Genomic DNA, 18,693 nt, shown 5'->3' on the forward strand with positions numbered 1-18,693 from the left:
TTTTTCAACTGTCACTAAGAAACATTTGGGTCTGGAGATCGCTGGTTCAAATCCGAGTTATGCAGCTTGCCATCAGCTGGCAGTGCCCCGAGAGAGCATAATTGGCCCTGCTCGCTCTGGGTGGGTAGATGGCGCCCCTTCCCCTCATCACTCCTAGGATGATGATGATCAGCACAAGGCGTCTGTATCGGAGCCGCTGTGCTTTCCTCCAAGTGTGCTGGCTACTCAGCAATGCTGCATTAACAGCAGTTTAAAAAAAGAGGCGGTGGCTGACTTCACATGTATCGGAGGAGGCATGTGCTGGTCATCACCTTCCTGTGTTGTGTTGTGGGATCACTAGTGACTGGGGATATACACCTGAGTAGCAGCTGCATGGGTGGGGAAATTCGCCTAGCTAAATTTGGAGAAAATGGGAAATTTGAAATAAAGTTAAAATTAATTTTCAATTAACTGACCATCACTACTTGGTGATGCCGCAGCCGTTTGTCAGTGTCTGTCAGTCACTTAACTTTCCTCTTAAACTCTTGAGTGGGTTGAAAGGTCCTCCCTCTCCCCCAATCATTCAGCGTAGGTGATGCTATTTAACAAAGGGATCTGTTAGCTTATGTAACAGTAGCAGTTAGTGTTCTCTTCCAAGTTTGTTAAACTTCTATAGAGTTGTGTTAGCAGTTTTATACAGTGGAGAGGAGGAACAGTAAATAACTTTATAATTTAATAAAAATAAGGTAAAAAAAAAAAAATTGATGGTAAAAATTGAATATATCTGGCGCTTGTCTCAGAAGAATCTACTGGCTGAAAAAACAAGTCAGATTATCCAAGCCATCTATTGCCAATCAGATGGTGACATTTAGGCATTATATATAGCGGCTATAAATCGTTCGGGGAGGACTGGCATTTATCTTCACGCTCTCTGGGGTTTTCTCTCAATATAACACGACATTATCAATCTGCTGTGAGCTTTAACCCTCATTCTTCCAGATGTGCACTTTACTCTCTTGTGATGTGCAGGATGTTATCAGAGTTAACAGACAGATAAACACAGAGAGACAGACACACATACATGCAGCACTGTATTAAACCATGAGGGTGAATCAATAATGTGCTTAAGATAAAGATCATGCTGAAAATCATAATTTTAATGCTGCAGAAAGTGGGGGTTAGATTTTGTGCTTAAAGGTCTCCTTCGGCTAAAATCCACTTTTTCTTGTTCTGTGTAAAGTACAGTAGGTCTCTCTGAGTTGTGTATGATGCTGCACATGAAACTGTTCTTCAACCTCCATTGTCTGCAGCAGCTGGTAAAGGAAAATATTCAGAAAAACAAGTCGATCAGGAAAAGCATTGTGTCAACGTCAACTCGTGAGATCATGGTCTCGCCCACTTCGGCTCGGGACCGCCCACAGACAGAGCTAAAGCCAGGCTGCAGCAGAGCCAGAGGGAGATTATCCGTTATTTTGCATTTCTTCCATTTTCTAATAATTGCACCAACAGTTGTTGCCTTCTCACCAAGCTGCTTGCCTATTGTCCTGTAGCCCATCCCAGCCTTGTGCAGGTCTACAATTTTATCCCTGATGTCCTTACACAGCTCTCTGGTCTTGGGCATTGTGGAGATGCTGGAGTCTGACTCATTGAGTGTGTGGACAGGTGTCTTTTATACAGGTAACGAGTTCAAACAGGCGCAGTTAATACAGGTAATGAGTGGAGAACAGGAGGGCTTCTTAAAGAAGAAGTAACATGTCTGTGAGAGCCAAAATTCTTACTGGTTGATAGATGATCAAATACTTATTTCCCACAAAAAAATGGAAATTAATAATTAAAAAAATCATACAATGTATTTTTCTGGATTTTTGTTTTAGATTCCATCACTCACAGTTGAAGAGTACCTATGATAAAAAATACAGTCTTCCACATGCTTTGCAAGTGGGAAAACCTGAAAAATCAGCAGTGTATCATATAAATACTTGTTCTCCCCACTGTATAACTATAGGTTTAAATCGGATCTCCGGTTGATTCCGCGTTTTACCGAGACCTTAAATATACACTAGGGAATCATGGTAGCACAGAATACCGGTCAAAGCAGGCGCCATTTGCGCCAGACTTTATGATATAGAGTGGACTCTGCTGTTAGCTAATCAGAGGCAAAATGTTTGCATGTATGAATATTCATGAGCAAGAGCAGAAATCCTGTCTTTCTTCAGAGACCATTATAAGACTCACATGACAATTATTCAGGTAGAGTGGTCCGGTGATTCGGTATAACGCTGCTTTATTCACGTGGAGGAGTGGGTGTGGAGAAACAATAGGATTTCGGCTCTTGCTAACGAAATGTTCATACATGCAAACATATAGCCTCTGATTAGCTAACATCACTGCGATAGCAGGAGGCAACAGTCAGAAATGTTTTAAAAATAGACATTTTTACACTAATAACAGACTTTGCAATGTCATATGTTACTTTACAACATATGTGATGCCCTGCTAAGTGCAGTTCAGCCACTGACCTAGTCTTAAGAGTCTCTGTAAAACGCGGAATCCACCGGAGATCCTATGTAAAACCTATAGTTACTTACAAACACCCTGGGTGGATTTTTACTTTTAATTAGTGCAAACAAAACCTTTCTAAAAATCAACTATCTATTTCACTTGTACTTTGCTAGTGGTGTTCCACAGACAAAATTCTAACCAGTTGTTCCTTATCTCTGAATTACTGGGCACAGCATGTAACACTAATGTAATATTTGCACAAATAACACAGGAAAGAACTGCCATGTTATTCCTAGCGCTGTTAGCTCCTTTCTGATGAGACAGGTTGCTTTACTAGCTACTGCAGACAATGGAGATTGAGGAACAGTTTCATGTGCAGCATCATATACAACTCAGGGAGACCTATAGTATTTCACAAAGAACAAGAAAAAGTGGCTTTTAAGGAAGGACACCTTTACCACATCCTCTTTATTTTTTACACTCATTGTACTAATCACTTATCAGCTATCACTGATGGACTGAGATGAGTCCAACAAATACAAAATATTCAGCTAATAGACTTTACTTCTATAAGGTGGAGCAGCTATAGGTAGGAGTGTCTAATAGAGTGGAGGGCAGTGAGCGGACACAGTGTTTAAAAACTCCAGCAGCACTGCTGTGCCTGATCCACTAAAACCAGCACAACAATAACAGACCACCAACATATTGAGAATGATTCACAAGCCAAATAATACCTGCTTACTGGTGGTCCTCTGGGGTCATGACCATTGAAGAACAGAGTAAAAGGAGGATAATAATAAAGTACGCAGAGAAACAAAAAAACTACAATCTTTAATTATAGAACTATAAAGTGCTGCTATATGGTCCGTGGAGCTGAAAAAAAAAGGAGGTGGTCATAATATTGTGAATTGACTGTGTAAACGGTTTGTATACGTACACACAATCTGATTTTTGAAGTGTGTGAGTGTGTGTGTTACCTATTCAGAGTGTTCTTGTGTGTGTATATGGCTTCCATAGCTATTGAGATTCACAGAGTGTCTGCCTCGTGCTCACCCCAGCAAGAGCTTCTTCAACTCACACTCCAGGGAAAACCCCTCACTCTTTCCTCTTTCTTTCTCACTTTTCTCTCACTCTCTCTCTCTCACACACACACACACACACACACACACACACGAATGCAAAGCACAGCTGTCTAAAAGCTGACTCTGGTTCACACATTTTAATATTAGTGTAGATTAGATTATTAATAACACTATAGATAGGCGGAGCTACAATCTCTTATAGAAGGTGAATATAAGGCAACATTTTCCCTTGATTTTACCAAATTTAAAACCTCTGGAATATAATCAAGAGGAAGATGGATGATCACAAGCCATCAAACCAAGCTGAACTGCTTGAAATTTTGCGCCAGGAGCGGCATAAAGTTATCCAAAAGCAGTGTGTAAGACTGGTGGAGGAGAACATGCCAAGATGCATGAAAACTGTGATCAAAAACCAGGGCTATTCCACTAAATACTATTTTTTTAACTCTTAAAACTCTCTTAAAACATATACCTATAAATAGCACAATCGGAGAAACTGATTCAGAAACTAGAGTGGTCTCTTAATTTGTTTTCCAGAACTATAGATTAATAACACTGTAAATGTATGTATTGTTATATATACAGTCTCTCATAAGGGTGACGCAGGTATTGTCAGGGTCCGGTCAGGGAAATATGCAGTGACACTCTGACCACTACTGCTTTCTGATGAGCTGGAAGTTTTTGCAGTTATATCACAAGATGGTAAAAAAATAAAAGCATTTTACACACACAGCAAATTCACTGTAAGGCAATAACACACTGCAGGGAATACATTATTGAGGGTATTAGCTAGGCGAGATGTGCTGTGAGACGATACGGCGGTGATTAGATTTATGCTGAGAGTGTTTACCAACTTCCCTCACATAATGATTATACACATACAAATCACAGCGAGAACCAGAATAAGGCCTTCTGAAACACAAACGCTGGACTGCCGCATTTTCTGCAAACACTAAACCCCTTTTGGAGATGTTGCCACATTCAATTCCATTCCAAAAATTACATAATCACAGTTAGTTACACGTGGAGTCATCATCTATTCTGTATTAATACGTTTATTAAAAGGTTATAATAAAATGACATAGCAATATGCAGATATACTGATCAGCCATAACATTACAACAGCCCATGGTTCAGATAAAGGGGTGGGATGGATTTTGCTGGAGTGTGGGTGGGGTGGGATGGATGTGGGTGGAGGGTGGGTGGAATGGTATATAAACTGACTGTGTTATATATATATATATATATATATATATATATATATATATATATATATATATATATATATATATATATATATATATATAAATAATTTTTAAACCCAAATCAGATCAATATTATTTAATTCATTTTCACATGTATATGGAAAATATACACTGTCTACAATTCTAATGGTTTGCACTGTAACTGCATCAGTAATCACTCACTGACCCACAATGCACTGCTGCGAGAGTACAGGATGTTCCTGTGGACTCCCTGAGCTCCGATGCCCAGTGTTACCTGCTTACTATGTCAATTCTGACATCTCCTACACACACACACACACACACACACACACACTTTCCAGTGTTATCTCACTTGTGCTCTATATGCAGGATACATCCTCCCTTATGAAGGGGTTACATAAGAACGCACTGGAGAGAGATCGAGAGACAGCGAGAGGGTTTGAGGGGAGGTAGAAGAGAAAAAGAGAGGACGGAAAAAAGAAAAGAAAGTTCAAAGGAGGTTAGAAAGAGGTAGGGAACAACAGAGTGTCCTCAAATTTCAAACAGGAGGAGGAAGAGGATGAGGGGGATACAGAGATAAAAGAAATGAGATGGTAGAAAAGGTGTGTGTGTGTGTGTTGGCAGGGAGGGGGGGCAGGGAAGGGAGTGTGAAATCTATTACAAAGCTTCAGCCTGAAGGGCATAAAGCATCAATCACCGATAAGATTAGATAAACCTAGAAATGTTCCAGATAAAGAAAAACACACATATATACAGTTAATATATACAATATATATAAAAAACACAACATTTAATTGTTTTTTCATTCATTTTAGCTGTCTAGCTGTGGTTTCTAGTATGAATGAATGCCAAGTGAGCTGTTTTTATATCACCAAAAAAAAAAAAAAGTGCTCCAGTGATGCGGTATAACGCTGCTTTAGTCCGGTGAAGGAGTGGGCGGGGAGAAACGATAGGATTTCGGCTCTTGCTCATGAATATTCATACATGCAAACATATCGCCTCTGATTGGCTAACAGCACTGTGAGGCAGTAACATTTAAAAATAAACATGTTAAAATAAAGACATTTTTACACTAATAACAGTCTTTGTAATGTCATATGTTACTTTACAACATGTGTAATGCAACGCACCTAGTCTTAGATTCCTTTTAAAACACAAAATCCACCGGAGATCCTATGTAAACCTATAGTAAAAATCCACTCCAAATGTTTGGGGGACAAAATGGGAAAAAAATTTGAGCATAGACAGTATTTTTCTCTACTTTCTTGTAATTAATGCCATGATATGTTTGCTTTCATTCTTGCTCTAAAATATAATAAAAAAAACAACAACTTACGAACAGCAAAAGGAGCACGGAAAAACTACTACTACTGATGGGAAGATAAAAAAAAAGACGATAAAAGAAGTCACTGCAGTATAACATGGTCATAAAAACACATCTACTACTGTACACACTGTATTCATCACTACAGCACTTTACAGCATCACCAGCAGTCAGGACGTTCACACTGTTCCGCACTTCAAAAACGAACACACAGCCGACAGCACTTTAAACCCACAGACACAGGAGAAAACCCAGCCAAGAGCTTACTGCACAAAGCATAACGTCAATATAATGGAAAGAAGGATGGAGAGAGGGAGGGAGAGAATGAGGGAGAAAGAGAGGGTGGAGATATTATTGACATATACATATATATATATTTGATTCACTGCAATCCTACACATCGTCTCTATAGATCATGCCTGTAGGCTTCTATCCAGCATACAACTAAAAAAAATAACAAATACTAAAGAACAATAAAGACTCCCCTAGACAGTGAACAGTTCAGTGGTGTACACCTCTTTACACTCAACAGCCATAACATTAAAAGCAATACCAGGTAAAAGTGAATAACAGTGAGTATCTGCTTCTGATGGTACCTGTCAAAAGGTGGATCTACAAGGAATCAAGTGAAGAAACTTCAGTTGTTGAAGTCTGTGTTTTGGAAGAGTAAGAATCCGAGACATTCTGACAAGAGCCAGAGTGTGATGAGTTGACAACTGGGTCAGAACATCTCCAAAATATCAGGCAGGTCTTGTGGGATATTTTAACAGAATTCAGCGATCAGTACCTTCTGTACCAAAAGTGTTTAAAAAATGGAAAATTGCTGAACCAGTAAAACCAGGAAGAAGGCTTTAAAGAACATTGAAATGAAATGAAAGTTTGTGTGTTAATATGTAAAACATCTACAATTGAAAGAAGGCTCTAATTTCCTGTTGGGCCATATTTATCCTGGAAACAAAATGAGAAACGATTGGACATGGAGGCATACAGGTTCCATATGGCATCCAGTAGCACATTTACCTACAGATGGTGCAGTTACACTCGTAAGTTGCAGAAGCTGGTGTCCCAGCCGGTTCCAGAAATGCTTATTTAAGGTCATTTTGAAGTATTTTTATTGGTCTGTTTATCAAGAAATGTGAGACAGAAAAGAAAAGGGACAGACAGTCTGTCTGCTCAAATTATATAGTTTTTCATCGGAACGCGACAGTATGTACACTTGTCTATGGGCTCCGAAAAAATAAGAGACATACAATTTGTAATAATACAATCTGTGCCAGATCCTGAGAGCTCCATTGTTTAGAGCTAAATTACTGAATTAACCCTATGCTGACATATTCGTTACCTTAAAATACATTTTCTTCATCGATAAAATGAGAGAGCACTTAAAAATGATGAGTTTCTTTGATTTTACCAAATTGAAAACCTCTGGAATATAATCAAGAGAATGATGGATGATCACAAGCCATCAAACCAAGCTGACCTGCTTGGATTTTTTTGCACCAGGAGTGGCATAAAGTTATCCCAAAGCAGTGTGTAAGACTGGTGGAGGAGAACATGCCAGGACGCCTGAAAACTGTGATTAAAAAACTGGGTTATTCCACCAATACTGATTTCTGAACTATTAAAACTTGATGAACATGAACTTGTTTTTTTTTTCTTTGCATTACTCTGCATCTTTTTTTTGTTGTTTAAGCCATTTCTCATTTTCTGTAGATAAATGCTCTAAATGACAACATTTTTTTTTTAATTTGGGAGAAATGTTCTCCATAGTTTATAGAATAAAACAACAATGTCCATTTTACTCAAACATAAACCTATAAATAGCAAAATCGGAGAAACTGATTCAGAAACTGAAGTGGTCTTTTAATTGTCTTTGCTAAGGCTCTTATTGTCTGAATGCAATCAAATCCTCACAGTATTGATCCAAATTAATCTAAAACTCTTTGTAATGCTTTTGATCTCTGAAGAAACAATGAAGGAGCATGTGTAGCACTTCTGCACATGTAGTGTGGTTTCAAAGCCTTACGCCTTTAGCTGTGATGAGGAACGTAATGCATTATTAATATGCTGTATATGCATACAATGTAGTACAGTATGTACAGTGAGTACAGTGCAGGATTCTGACCTATAAGAGAGTTGAGGGAGGAGTAGGAGCTGACTCTTCTCATCTTGTCGATGGTCTCAAAGGACAGGATGTACTCGTCATTATCAGGACTACCCAGGGTACTGCTGGCACTGCTGCTGGCACTCAGGTTACCCGGAGAAAAGGTCACAGGGCCACCTGAAAAAAATAATGGAAAAAAAAAAACAAAACAAAAACAACAAACAAAAGAAAAGCGATGAGTCGCGAGACATTTTGGACAAACTTCAATTACAGCCCGTCTGTTTACGTCAGCACATTACGACAGAGTGAACCTTTTCACCTCTGAGTGACCGTCAATAATGGTTTTAATACACCAGACTCGTTTCAGAACACACTGGACACTACACACGCCCACCAGGTCAGCAATTACAGCCTGATATCACTCACTTTACTGCAACAAAGACAGACGAACGCTTCTGTGACAGAACGTTATTGATGCTCTGTTCTTGTGGTTACCTCACGTTATGGTAATTTACTACACACAACACAATTTAAACAAAAATAAACCAAATTTCATCTAATCAAATTATTACAATAGAACACTTTATTTCATAATTAATCTTTATTACTAGAGATGCACAATGATATTGGAATTAAATTGGTATTGGCCAATAATTTTTTTTTTTTTTTTTTTTTTTTTTAGAAAATAGACAATATTTTAAACCAATGCAGAAAAGGACCAAGCAATGGCAAACACTGGACATGAGATTTTGATTACCGTATTTTTCGCACTATAAGGTGCACTTAAAATCCTTAAATGTCCCAAAAATCGCCAGTGCGTTTTAAGTATGAATTTTATCAGTCAGGTTGTAAACAGCAGTAAAGCCACTCCACTGAAGTACAGCATTATACAGGAGTTTCAATGAAGTTCTTTCTGCATTCGCCGCCAACCGTGCTAAGCGCTAGCTCTTTCGTCGTTCAGTGGTGAGTATTATCGGCCTGTAGCCTGCTGCTAACCTTGACTAGCAACGCTGGAACAGCATTAGCCTTAGCCACTAACCGTAGTACGTGCTAGCTAGCTCTTATGCCGTTTAGAAGTAAGTATTATCAACCTGTAGCCTGCTGCTAAACCTTGCTGTCTACACCTGCAGGAGCAGTATTAGCATTAGCTGCTAACCCCACTAAGTGCTCTTTGGCTGAGGCCAGTATATCTGAACATATTCTGTGTTTTAAACTGTGTTAAAACAAGCTACGTGTGACAAACTGCTAGCTAATCTTGCCCTGGCTTACTGAAACACTCAGAGTTCCTCAGTGTAGCTCTGACGGGCGGCATTTACTAGTGCTAACCGCAGCTAGCCTTAATGGAATTACTTTGTAAATGTAAGATTATTTTAAATAAACAGAAGCGCTTTACTCACCCAAATAAACCCATATTTTTTCAGGAGAAAAATCTGTGTAGATTAACATCCAGCATTTGTTTGACTTTGCAATAAAGTATTATTACAGTTTTGTTTACCTAGCTTATCTTTATTTAACGAGGTGTTTAGTCTCTCTGTAAGTTATAAATGTGATTATCTGCATCAGCAGATAGTACATCAGTATATCCCTATTTATTACTCCACCTCCTGTAGATACATGATTAATCTTTAGCATACATTCAACTATATACACTGACATGCGAAAAGTCACGGGACATAACACTACCACTGTGTCCCATGACTTTTGCCATGTCCCATAGAACCTAAAGAACACTGCACTTGTGGATGTGGATGTGATTTCTGTCGGCCGTCTGTTGGTGTCTGTCTGTGTCTAATCAACTATACCCAATAAAGTATCAGGTACAGGTATTAGTTGGACAGAATAAAAATGAAAGCCTTTACGTTTAGCAAGAATAATAATATTAGTGTCAATTGTTTACTAATTTTTACGTCAGACAGAGCAGTTCGTGTTCCTGGCTATAACCTGAGATGACCTGACCCACATGATCTTCATTAGACACAGAATGTGCTCAGAAAATGAACGAAACCAAGCCATTAAAATAAAAAGAGCCAAAAGACCTGCAATGAAAACTAATCTGCACATTGTGCCCTTGAGCAGAACACTTAACCCCTAACTGCGCTGGAGGAGCCGATCCTGCTGCTAACCACCACAACCCGCTTCAGATTCAATTAGCCTGAAAGCACTGAATAAAAATGTGCTCTCTTCATTCAAGCCGGCTGGCCTTCAGCTTACTGTTCCACCAAAAATAGGTTTATGTGTCAGAAATTATGACTATTATTATTCAGTATTTAAACTGCGCACAATCTGAGAACTTCAGACAAGAGGCAAATACTTTTAATGATACAGAACATAATTGTGGTAGAAATATGCAACTGCTGTCAACTTACAAATATTAAAATATAATATATAATATAAATATATATTTATATATATAATATAAATATAAAATATAAAATATAAATGTAAAACTAAATTAATTTAGCACAGGTTTAGTGTGAAACGGTTTACAGTGGTGGTGAGCGGAAACGGAACCAGACTTCTAAACCTCTAAAAGCTCCCTTACAGAAAGTTATTAAACCAAATGGTAATTATTTTACCAGCATTAATCATCATACACATTTCCTTGTTTTATTAAAATGATTAGGTCTTTTTTATTCATTTGGTCAAACACTGAAAGTGCTTTTTCTTTACCATCCCTAAAAAATAGGTGTACTTATTTTAGAGCCTATTTCACATGAATAAACCAGTATATTTACTTTTAAGAAATATATTTTATTTTATTTGTTTAGGATAACAAAAAAAATCTATATCAATCACAGTGTCTGAATATTATATATTTTTTTTTTAAGTATTGCTATTAGTGGCTGGTGTGGTGCAGTGGATAACGCCAGTGAGCCATTATGTGGGAGAGTTCTGTAATAGGAATAACCTTTGCTAAATGTTGCTAAATGTAATGTAAATATATCATATTCTTTGCGCTATAAGGTGCACCAGATTATAAGGTGCACTATTAATAACTGTCTATTTTTTGGTCTATTTTTATACAGAAGGCACACTGAATTATAAAGCGCATTTTATGTGACACTAGTAACTAGCTAAGCTAAGTAAACAAGACTACAATTCTTAAAAAAAACATTTCAGACAAGTCAAGTGCTGGATGTTAATCTACACATATTTCTCTCCTGAAAATGTTTTTATTTGGTTCAGTAAAGTGCTTCTGTTTATTTACAGTAAGCTTAGATTTCCAGATTTCCACTAAGACTAGAGCATTAGCATTAGCGGCTAACGCTAGCGTTTAGCGTCTAATGCCACCTGACAAAGCTACACTAAGGAACCCTGAGTGTTCCGGAAACCCAGGGCTCTATCAGCTAGTGGTTCTTCCCACGTAGCTTGTTTAAACTTGGTAAACACACAGACTACAGTCAAATATACTCACCTCTGAGCAAAGTAAGAGCTAGCACTGTGCTTAGCTGCTGATTCTAATGCTGGGGTTAGCAGCAGGCTACAGTCTGATAATTCTCACCTCTGGATGGCCAAAGAGCTAGCGCTAATGCTGCTGGAGAACTAAACTGAAACTCCTGTATAATGCTGTACTTAAGTACAGTGGCTTTACTGCTCCTTACAACCTGACTTGATTAAAAGGCGCACTTTTGTTTTTAAGTGCGTCTTATAGTGCAAAAAATACGGTATTTTAAAAACCGTAACTGCATTATTAGGCTATTGTAATGTTATTATATTAGTGGCATAATATGGTCTTAAAAAGACAATATAATAGATCATATTTATTTCTGGGACATGAATTAGTCAAAACAAAAATACTTAACAGTTTCAGGCCTAGAAATAATACACAGGATACATCAGGGCAGGGTCCTCTGAGGTGCTGGCTGTCTCAATAGCTGACTCCTGTTTATACGGTTTGCTATTTTCATCACACACCGAGGTACACCTGTGGTTCTGAGCTCCAATGTTCCGTATCACTTCTTCCTCTCTCAAGTTATTTTAGGTGTCACCAAATAAAGATGTACAGAATTCTCTCACAACACAGACTGTGTACATTTTTTTTGCCATCTTTTGACTTTTTGAAATACATAACTCCTCACATTCCCTTTCTCTGGAACATTTTGCACTGGAATTAAAACAGCACTTCCTGCAGAGACTCAATACCTGATCAATAGCAGAAAGCTGAAACTTCTTTTAAAAAAGCACCAGTGTTCTGATTGGATGATGTCAATGCTGAAGTGTGATCAGGGACATTACTGCAAAAAAAAAATCTGTTGGCAAAACTAGACGAGCAGATTTTTCTTAGGAAGATTTCTTTAAATTCTCAAAATGAGTAAAAAGTAAGACTTAAATCAAGCCAAAATTCCTTATTTTGTGGGTTAGATTTATACAGAAAAATCAGAATAACTTATTTTGAGTTTTAATTACTTAAAACGAGGTGAAAATTCTAAATAAGACTGAATTACATTATTATTCCAAAATCAGTAAAGCAATCTTACACAAAACAATGCTTATCAGAGTCAAAAGTCAAAAATTCTTATCAGAGAAAAATATAAGATTTATTTCCTTGAAATTTATATCATTTCATTTGCTAAGATTTAGTTTTTTGCAGTGTGTGTAAAGAGTCTGAATGTAAACGATCGTCTCACCCTCTTCGTTGAGGTTGAGGTTCTGCAGGCTCTTGTTGAGGTTCCGCGCGGTGGTGGCTGCACGGATGTTGGTGTAGGAGTTCACTGACCGCAGCCGAGGAATGGCCGGGCTTTCTCTGACCGGAGTCAGATTTCCCGGCTCTGACATAAACAATAATTCATATAATTCACTCACAATGAGAGTATTATGTCATTGAAGACAAAGCACATAAACTTGTGATTATCGATGGTTAGAAGAAATTTTTTCCCAAAAATTCAAGGAATACAGCTTAAAAGTCTTTTATTTGGCAACGTAGTCTATCACACACATCATAGTCTATCGTAGTCTATCACACACATCATATGTGCCGCAGATGTTGGAAAACAACCCAAGAAACTTAACCAGATAAACTGAAGATGATGCACACAAATGGCCCGAAGACCCCAAAATATCCAAAAAGCGGACAAAATTGGAAGACATTAAAAGGGCAGTCTGGAAAGGACTGCAACACACTCTGTTATCTGTAGTGCTCACTTCACTTCAGAAGATAAACAAAACTACAGAATGTGGAAAGCCGGTGTGTTACCAAATTCAGCCCCCCGCCAAGAAAAGCACCATCTCTCGGGTTATTGATTTGTGAAATGACACGTATTCAAGTTTATTTGAAAAAGAAAAAAAAAAAAAAAAAGTCAGCAGATGTCTCAGCTTTCAATTGACGCTACATAGCGCACACTCCCAGGAGGGGGTGCTTTACCTGGTGGGGGTGCAGAATTCGGCACAACAACGGATTCCCCCACAATCACTGTAGATTCGTTTTTTATTTGTTGATTTGAAAATATCTTTAAAATCTGAAGAACCAGCACTATAAATTTGCAGTCCTAGTCTGTCATTGCTAACGGTGTTTCACAGTGGCACTATTCACTGTTTTCCACTGGTGACGTCAGTCAGCATCTTTCTGGTATTTCCATAGCGACTCAGGTTTTTCCATAAATTTACCTAAATTCATCGATTTTAAAGAAAATTAAATATGTGATTGTCATTTTTAATTCACGTTTACATTTTTTGAAGCTAAAATAATGTGAAATCTTCAGGGAGATCCTTTAGGCGGTGCTTAGCCTTTAACAGAGGAATGAATCTCACTAATAGTTTTAGAATAAAGATAATAAAGACAAAAAAGCAGAAATGTACATATTTTTTTATCTTCTTAGCACATTTGCATACAGCTGTGTAGACAAAAACTGAAATAAAGGAATGCATCAAACAGCATTATTTCTTTTTTATGTTGGGCATATATAACCCTGTCTGTACCTGTAGTGTTGGCAGGTGAAGGAGCTGCGTAGTTCTTCTCCTCCTCCATGAACTGCAGAGCCACGGTGCAGAAATTACTCTCATACTGAACCACCAGGTGACTGAGAGCTACAACCAGTTCCTGTAGTCATGTAAACACACACAAACAGAGTACGGTTTAAAACTAGTGTTGTCACAATAGCAAAACCTGGACTTTCGATACGATACCTGCCTAAATATCTCAATATTGATACTGAAACGATACCACGACCAAAATCTTAAACATCAGAAATGAAAGGAATGATAAAGGAGATCAAACATGGAACAAAAATACTAAAATCTTTATCAATGATAAAAAGAAAAATATAATTAAAGATTAACAATATGAGGTTGTTTGTTCTTCGTTTCAAGTAAGCACATAGTAGGTTAATGGAAATTCTTTGATAGTAAACTTATATAGTAAACATATATTAGTGACCTCATCAGGCCCTAGGTGCCCTCCCGTTTGTAATTAAAGTTCGAGAAAAAGAACCATAAAGAGAGCCATTGTCGTGTGTTTTTATTCACTGGATCTCTGAAAATCAGAGAAAACCTTAAAATTAGGCATTTAAAAGTTGGGAGAGATTTAAACTTTTAAAATCCGCAAATATTTCGCAAAGAAAGCTCTTTGTTGGTACCTTATGCTTCAGCCAGTACCAAAAGGACTGATGATGATGATGATGATTATATGTCTCAACTGCTCAGTGTTCCTAAAGAAAAATGGCTAACCATGACCAAAAGATGCAACTGCAGCATCAAGTAAATAAAAATAAAAACTCTGTCTGTGGCTGAAAACCTGTTTTTTTTACAGAGCACTCAAGCAAACCCCAGCGCTCAGCCTGAACTTCATGTCTAGTGATTCTGGCAAAGATGAAACTGAAACTTCACATGAAGCATTGGTGTTTTGTGCATACATGTCAATTACACATCAGCACCAAACTGTTCAGATAAAGGTCAAAGATTAGGCCACATCCAAAAGAAGCCTAAATAAGAATTGTCTCACCAGTGTGGCTTATTTCTGGTAGTATTTGCGCTAAAAGTATCTTGAATTTATCTAGAATTTTTAGTCCTTGTGCCACACAAGTGCATAGTGCTAAATGATATACATGTATACCGAAAGCTAAGCCAACACAGAAAATTTAACGTGTGGTCCCCTATTTTCGGGCACCAGTTCCACCTATTGCACAGTTTCTTTCCCTCTCTGCCAATCGCTTTAAGGAAATTCAAAACACATTACCTCCCACCATAGACGAACACTTAAACTTTATTTTAACAAAAAATCCTGTCATAAAACATTATCTTAGTATCACTAACAATGTTGTAAATCTGTGCGTAAAAAAAACTGTGTGGAGCGCGCTCCACATTTCCATAGCGCAACGGCTATTTTTCTCGATTTCTATTGTTGTGCACTACTTAGGGAGCCTAATTTTAAGTGAACAAGGGGGTCACCATGTATTCCTGACGTAATCAGCGTATGGATGCCCACACAGGACAGATACGATATCATTATTCACCACTGGGAACCGCGGCGGCACAAAGAAAGACACGGTCCAACAAATAAGCCCAAATAAGCGATTCGAAAATACACATTATTACACACATTATTAGCCAACAATATCAGCTTAAGCGTTGTTATTACTTAAAATGAAAGCCAAAGTGTATATATTTTCAGTGAATATAGGATATTTTAAGCTAATTGCAAGATGGCCGAAAATAGGGGACCCTTGTAATTGCGCAGGTCTTACCACTGGGGTTATTAAAAAAAATAAATAAATAAATTCAAAGTCAAACAAGTACTGGACTTTAATCTACACAGATTTCTCAACTGAAAAATGCTTATTTGGGTAGGTAAAGCACTTACGTTTATTTACAGTAAACCTAGATATCCACAATTTTGACTAAAATGGTCAAAAATAGAGGCCACTACAGTTTTCAGTTTAGAGCTTCAGGTGTTTCTTACCTTCCTAACCACAGGACTCCCATCATTGATGAGCTGGGCGAGCATCATGGCCACATTGTGGTCGATGGTGGTGGAGTGATCCGTCCGCTCAGCTGAATTCCCAACAAATGTCCCCAGAGCAAACACAGCAGCACATCTCACCTGTGTGTCAATTAACCAAGTAAGTTTTAAAGTTCTACACCTCAAACATTCATACTATACGATGTACATGGATGTGTGTGGATGTATGTATTTAATGAACTTGAGCTTAAATTCCACACCTGTTGAGTTTTGCATCTGACCTATATATTCACACATATCATATCCATCTGCTTCCATTTCCCTGCACTGAAATCCCATTACTCTGAGCTCAGTTCCCCCGGCCCGGGTCAGTACCTCTGGGATGGGGTCGGAGAGGAGGCTGTAGAGCTTCTCGTGGGCGCTGTCTCGGACTCCACACCAGCGGGCCGAGTCGAAGTTCTGCCAGATTCGGCCGAGGCAGATGGCCACCCACTGTCGGAGGAGCGGGTGTGGGTCACTGAGCTGCTCCAGGCAGATGGCTATCAGATTACCCTGCAAACAGGCTTCCTGCAGCGGACAGAGAGGAGAAGAAGAGAGCTCAGCAAAACACTCAGTGCTCAATCAAAGGTGCAACATTTACTGATTCACAATAAACACACATATAATAGAGAGTGAATGTAATTGGAAAAAATAAATAATAAAGAGATCAGTAAGAAGAAGAGTTGTCCTGGTACTGAAACAAATAGTTGATTTAAGATTCTATATTAAACGATTTTATACCAATATAGAAAAACGTTGTTTTACTACACTTTGTGTTTTTTTGTATATGTGTATTATAATATAAAAAATCCTACAAGGCTGTGTTTTGCTAATTCCAAAAAAGACAGAGGGATGAGAACTGACTGAATCGGATGGTAGGGGGACGGGTCAGGACCTGTAGTGTCATAGAAACCACAGAAAAGAGGCAATTCTCCACAGATAAAGATAGCCCATCCGGAAATTAGAGTTGATGGAAAATGATGAGTTTCTTTAAATTTATCAAATTGAAAACCTCTGGAATACAATCAAGATGGATGATCACAAGCCATCAAACCAAGCTGAACTGTTTGAATCTTTGCACCAGGAGTGGCATTAAGTTATCCAAAAGCAGCGTGTAAGACTGGTGGAGGAGAACATGCTAAGATGCATGAAAACTGTAATTAAAAACCAGGGTTATTCCACCAAATATTGATTTCTGAACTCTTAAAACTTTATGAATATGAACTTGTTTTCTTTGCATTATTTGAGATCTGAAAGCGTTTTCTTTTCAGCCATTTCTTAATTTCTTCAAATAAATGCTCTAAATGACAATATTTCAATGTGGGATTTAGGAGAAATGTTGTTCATAGTTTATAGAATAAAACATCAATGTTCATTTTGATCAAACATATACCTATAAATATCAAAATCAGAGAAACTGATTCAGAAACTGAAGTAGTCTCTTAATTTTTTCCACTACAGAGTTTTACAGTTTTTGAAACATTCACTGACCACTGACTTTGTTTATTTTGGTTTAGGCTATTGATATATAGAGTTTATCGCAGGTAGACACTCTCACTAACCACTGACTTTATGTTTATTTGGATTTATTCTAACGTTATAAAGAGATTATAACAGGTAAACACACTCACTGATCACTGACTTTATGTTAATTTGGGTTTATTCTATTATTATATAGAGTTTATTACAGGTAGAAACTCTCACTGACCACTGACTTTATGTTTATTTGGGTTTGTTCTTTTGTTATATAGAATTTATTGCAGGTAGACACATAGTATAAAATAGGTCTAGGCGATCTGTGAAAATGACTCTTGTACAGTACTGTACACTGCTTTCAGTAAAAGCTCCTCAAACAAACCTGTCCTGTGTTGTAGCTGTTCACAATAACGGCCAAGATGAACACTGCCATGGTCCGATGCTCCGCCTGGAAAAATATCAGCAAACACAGTGAATCAGCAAAACAGATGACATCAGTGAATCACAGCATAAAAAATGAAAAAACATGATTAATAAGTCAACTCTAAAACTAACTGACTTGGGACCCCATTTGGTTCATATGTCAGTTGTGTGTGAGTATGCCTGTGACATCAGCGTGATCTCAGTCAGCTAAACATGTCCGGAAACGGATGCATGAGTGGCCGCATTTATTTTTAATTTTTAATAAATAAATTAATTAAAAACTGTCGTGTTAACTGACAAACGTCCAGACTCGGGATGCTGAAAACAAGCATTTTATTTTACAAAGTATCAAAAGAAAAAATAATACAGGCAAGAAATGAAATAAGAATCTGAGGGCGCGCACTGGCACTGGTAATCTTTCATGTCTTTAGCCGCCTGTTCGTGCAAGATATAACCAAAGGGCCTTACACAACAGTACAGTTAAAACACATAGATTTGAGCATATCCTTACATTGTCCTGTAATGCAAGTAAACACATCCATTCATGGTCTTTCTGGGATGTGAGACCCCACGTATTTCCCAGCTCCTTATGAACATACACTCACATCAGGGATCAGGAGTAAAACACATAGCAAGTAGTATAA

General features: G+C 37.9%; 1 protein-coding gene across 10 annotated transcripts in view; it reads right to left on the bottom strand.

Annotated features, from left to right (window-relative positions):
- Positions 1 to 18,693, bottom strand: part of rptor (regulatory associated protein of MTOR, complex 1) — a 207,349-nt gene that overhangs the window by 39,479 nt on the left and 149,177 nt on the right. For 7 of the 10 annotated variants that reach the window (XM_049479590.1, XM_049479586.1, XM_049479588.1 and 4 more), the window contains exons 16-22: positions 18,561 to 18,635; positions 18,009 to 18,074; positions 16,487 to 16,678; positions 16,112 to 16,252; positions 14,134 to 14,254; positions 12,846 to 12,986; positions 8,239 to 8,394 (exon numbers count right to left, since the gene is read on the bottom strand). In XM_049479590.1, coding sequence (XP_049335547.1) covers positions 8,239 to 8,394; positions 12,846 to 12,986; positions 14,134 to 14,254; positions 16,112 to 16,252; positions 16,487 to 16,678; positions 18,009 to 18,074; positions 18,561 to 18,635 — 892 coding nt within the window. The remainder of the gene's footprint in view (positions 1 to 8,238; positions 8,395 to 12,845; positions 12,987 to 14,133; positions 14,255 to 16,111; positions 16,253 to 16,486; positions 16,679 to 18,008; positions 18,075 to 18,560; positions 18,636 to 18,693) is intronic. The other 3 variants (XM_049479593.1, XM_049479592.1, XM_049479589.1) reach the window with 1 other exon arrangement.

Source organism: Astyanax mexicanus, chromosome 5, assembly GCF_023375975.1.
Source record: "Astyanax mexicanus isolate ESR-SI-001 chromosome 5, AstMex3_surface, whole genome shotgun sequence".
Taxonomy (NCBI): Eukaryota; Metazoa; Chordata; class Actinopteri; order Characiformes; family Acestrorhamphidae; genus Astyanax; species Astyanax mexicanus.